The 3728-nt window shown below is 62.3% G+C and overlaps 1 protein-coding gene across 1 annotated transcript; it reads left to right on the top strand.

The window, feature by feature from the left end:
• Positions 1-1901, top strand: FZD9 (frizzled class receptor 9; the record flags this gene model as incomplete). Its single annotated transcript, XM_024747223.1, has 1 exon — positions 1-1901. A coding segment is annotated over one exon (1695 nt), but the record flags the coding sequence as incomplete, so codon positions are not given.
• Between the last annotated feature and the right edge of the window lie 1827 nt (positions 1902-3728).

The raw sequence follows: 3728 nt of genomic DNA, 5'->3' as shown, positions 1-3728 counted from the left end.
CGCTTCGACCCGGAGCGCGGGCGCGGGCCGGCGCCGTGCCAGGCGGTGGAGATCCCCATGTGCCGCGGCATCGGCTACAACCTGACCCGCATGCCCAACCTGCTGGGCCACACGTCGCAGGGCGAGGCGGCCGCCGAGCTGGCCGAGTTCGCGCCTCTCGTGCAGTACGGCTGCCACAGCCACCTGCGCTTCTTCCTGTGCTCGCTCTACGCGCCCATGTGCACCGACCAGGTCTCGACGCCCATCCCCGCTTGCCGGCCCATGTGCGAGCAGGCGCGCCTGCGCTGCGCGCCCATCATGGAGCAGTTCAACTTCGGCTGGCCGGACTCGCTGGACTGCGCCCGGCTGCCCACGCGCAACGACCCGCACGCGCTCTGCATGGAGGCGCCCGAGAACGCCACGGCCGGCCCCGCCGAGCCCCACAAGGGCCTAGGCATGCTGCCCGTGGCGCCGCGGCCCGCGCGGCCCCCCGGCGACGCCATCCTAGGCGCCGCCGGCGGCACCTGTGAGAACCCCGAGAAGTTCCAGTACGTGGAGAAGAGCCGCTCGTGCGCGCCGCGCTGCGGGCCGGGCGTCGAGGTGTTCTGGTCGCGGCGCGACAAGGACTTCGCGCTCGTCTGGATGGCCGTGTGGTCGGCGCTGTGCTTCTTCTCCACTGCCTTCACCGTGCTCACCTTCTTGCTGGAACCTCACCGCTTCCAGTACCCGGAGCGCCCCATCATTTTCCTTTCCATGTGCTACAACGTCTACTCGCTAGCCTTCCTCATCCGGGCTGTGGCTGGGGCCCAGAGCGTGGCTTGTGACCAGGAGGCGGGTGCGCTCTACGTGATCCAGGAGGGCCTGGAGAACACGGGCTGCACCCTCGTCTTCCTGCTGCTCTACTACTTCGGCATGGCCAGCTCGCTGTGGTGGGTGGTGCTGACCCTCACCTGGTTCCTGGCGGCCGGCAAGAAGTGGGGCCACGAGGCCATTGAGGCCCACGGCAGCTACTTCCACATGGCAGCCTGGGGGCTGCCGGCTCTCAAGACCATCGTTATCCTGACTCTGCGCAAGGTGGCAGGGGATGAGCTGACCGGGCTCTGTTACGTGGCCAGCATGGATGCGGGGGCACTCACGGGCTTCGTGCTGGTACCCCTCTCCTGCTACCTGGTGCTGGGCACGAGCTTCCTCCTGACCGGCTTTGTGGCCCTCTTCCACATCCGCAAGATCATGAAGACAGGGGGCACCAACACGGAGAAGCTGGAGAAGCTCATGGTCAAGATTGGGGTCTTCTCCATCCTCTACACTGTGCCCGCCACCTGCGTCATTGTGTGCTACGTCTATGAACGCCTCAACATGGACTTCTGGCGCTTGCGGGCCACAGAGCAGCCCTGCTCGGCAGCCACCACGCCCGGCGGCTGGAGGGACTGCTCGCTGCAAGGGGGCTCAGTGCCCACCGTGGCTGTCTTTATGCTGAAAATCTTCATGTCGCTGGTGGTGGGCATCACCAGCGGCGTCTGGGTATGGAGCTCCAAGACTTTCCAGACCTGGCAGAGCCTGTGCCACCGCAAGATGGCAGCTGGCCGGGCACGGGTAAAGACCTGCCGGGCCCCCGGGGGCTATGGCCGTGGCACCCACTGCCACTATAAGGCCCCCACCGTGGTCTTGCACATGACTAAGACGGATCCTTCTCTGGAGAACCCCACACACCTCTAGGGACACAGGCCTGCATGGGGAGGCTGTTGCCCCCTCCTAGCCCCCCTCCGGAGGAGACAGCTGACTAGCAGCTGCCCAGCTGTCAAGGTCAGGCAAGTGAGTGTGAGGGGCCGAGGACCAGGGCGGGGAGACTCTCGTTCAACCCTCACTTGTCAGGACCCAGTGAGGCTCACTCCCCTGTCGCCTAGTGCAAGGGGGTGGGCCTGGCTGAGTCCCCCGCAGGGCCCTGGGGGTGGGGGCATGTGGAGAGGAGGAGGGGTAGAAGGGGGTGTGGTCCAGCAGAGTTTATTTAATGATGTAATTTATTGTTGGAGTTTCTCTGGAAGCTGTGACTAGAATAAACCCCCGTGTGGCACCGCTGTCTTCTCTGGACTGGAAAGGGAGAAGGTAGGAGGGTGAGGGCCCTGCAGGAGTCTCCCATGTGAGCAGAGCTGGGGGTGGGTTCTGGGCTCATCCCCTGACCCCGTTTTCTGGCTCTCCATCAATGGGGAGGACATCGTGCTGTGAAACAGCTGTGTTTTGCAGGAGTCCCAGATTCTTCTCCTCTTTGCTCCTTTTGGCAACCTGCTTGCCTCTCTGAGCCCTGGGTTCCTGCTTCCCAAAGTGAGACTGGGATGCCTGCTGGGATACTCAGGGAATCCCCTGGGATGACACTGTTCCCCTCTGGCCCGGGGGAGTCTAGCCTGTTTGGGGCCTGTGGGTAAGACTCTGCTTTCCTCATTTTGTATAAAAAATGAGGGCATCAGCCTACCTCAGAGTTTTCCTCAGAGGCTTAGGATCTGTTCCCACTGTCTTTATGGCCCATCCTGCTGTCCCCTCCCTGGGGCCTGAGGGCCAGGGCCCAGCTGACTGTCCTCATTGCCTTTGAAGACTGTTGATGTGATGTGGCCACTTCACTCCTTGCGGCCCTAGTCAGGGCACCCCACCCTCTCGTCCCTCTGGGTGGAGATGGGGCTGGACTGTTATATGGACATCTTGGTGGCAGACACAGGCATGGAGACAGCCCTTGAAGATAGTGGGGATTGGGTCCCTAGCTCCTAAAGGGCTGCGGAAAGGTTTGAGTTGTGAGCACAGCAGTGAGAAACGGGGCAGGTGCTGGGGCGTGCACATGGCTCCCCTGAGGCAGCTCCCACATTCGTGTGCCGGGATAGGAAAAGGTACTTGCGCCTATCTGTGTGCCGGGGAGGCCCTGGGGCTGCCAGGACCTGCGCCACCTCCGTGTGTGGCTGTCCCGGAGACCCTGTCAGCGTGGAGTCAGACCTCAGCGTCCTATCTTAGCCTCTGCTTTGGCCACTGTGACTCCAGCCAGGGGAGGGTCTTGGTTCCTGTTTCTGGGTGCATGACACGTTCAGCGTCACTGTCAGGAGGCCCCAGGGTCCAGCCCCACTGCCAGCCAAGGGGAGGCCCAAGGTCAAGTGCTTCATATCACAGTAGGGCTGAGCCCCCAAACCCAGCACCTCTCCAGCCAGAGCTCTTTACCCTGCACCAACCACCAATCTCACAGGAACAAGAAAGAAACCAAATGAAGATCAAACAGGTGGCATCATTTCCCTCAGGAGGTGAGTGGGGAGAGGGCTGTCCCTTACAAGGAACAGTACTGACCCCTAAGGGAATTTCGCAGCCCTCATCCCTGCAGCTGGCAGGTGGAATGCCCCCCCCCGTCCCCCCAATCTAAATCCTCCCCTTCTCATAGACACAGGCTAAGTCCTCATGCCTTCTCTGACCAGTGAAACCAAGTGACCCTAACATGTGGCAACTCGCCGGGGGAGGGTCCCTGACTGAGAAACAGAATGAGCTTAATGAAGGTGACAGGGGCCCAAGTTGGGAGTGGGAGGGGGAGTGGCTGCATCGAGCTGGGCTTAACAGGCCAGGTTTGCGGGCAGCCAACCTGAAACTGCTGAGGGCCTGCACTAGGGCAGGGGCAGCCAGAGGCAAAGGAGAGGATTCTGGAAACAGGGGAGGAGAGAGGCAAGTGATGTGCAGGGGCCAAGGGTGGCGGGGAGGGTAAGCATCAGGGGCGGCACCAGTTCACC

The sequence above is a fragment of the Neophocaena asiaeorientalis genome, unplaced genomic scaffold (assembly GCF_003031525.2).
Source record: "Neophocaena asiaeorientalis asiaeorientalis breed wild unplaced genomic scaffold, Neophocaena_asiaeorientalis_V1.1 scaffold607, whole genome shotgun sequence".
Lineage (NCBI taxonomy): Eukaryota > Metazoa > Chordata > Mammalia > Artiodactyla > Phocoenidae > Neophocaena > Neophocaena asiaeorientalis.
Note: the sequence above shows the minus strand (reverse complement) of the source record. Positions and strands in the feature narration are given on the sequence as shown.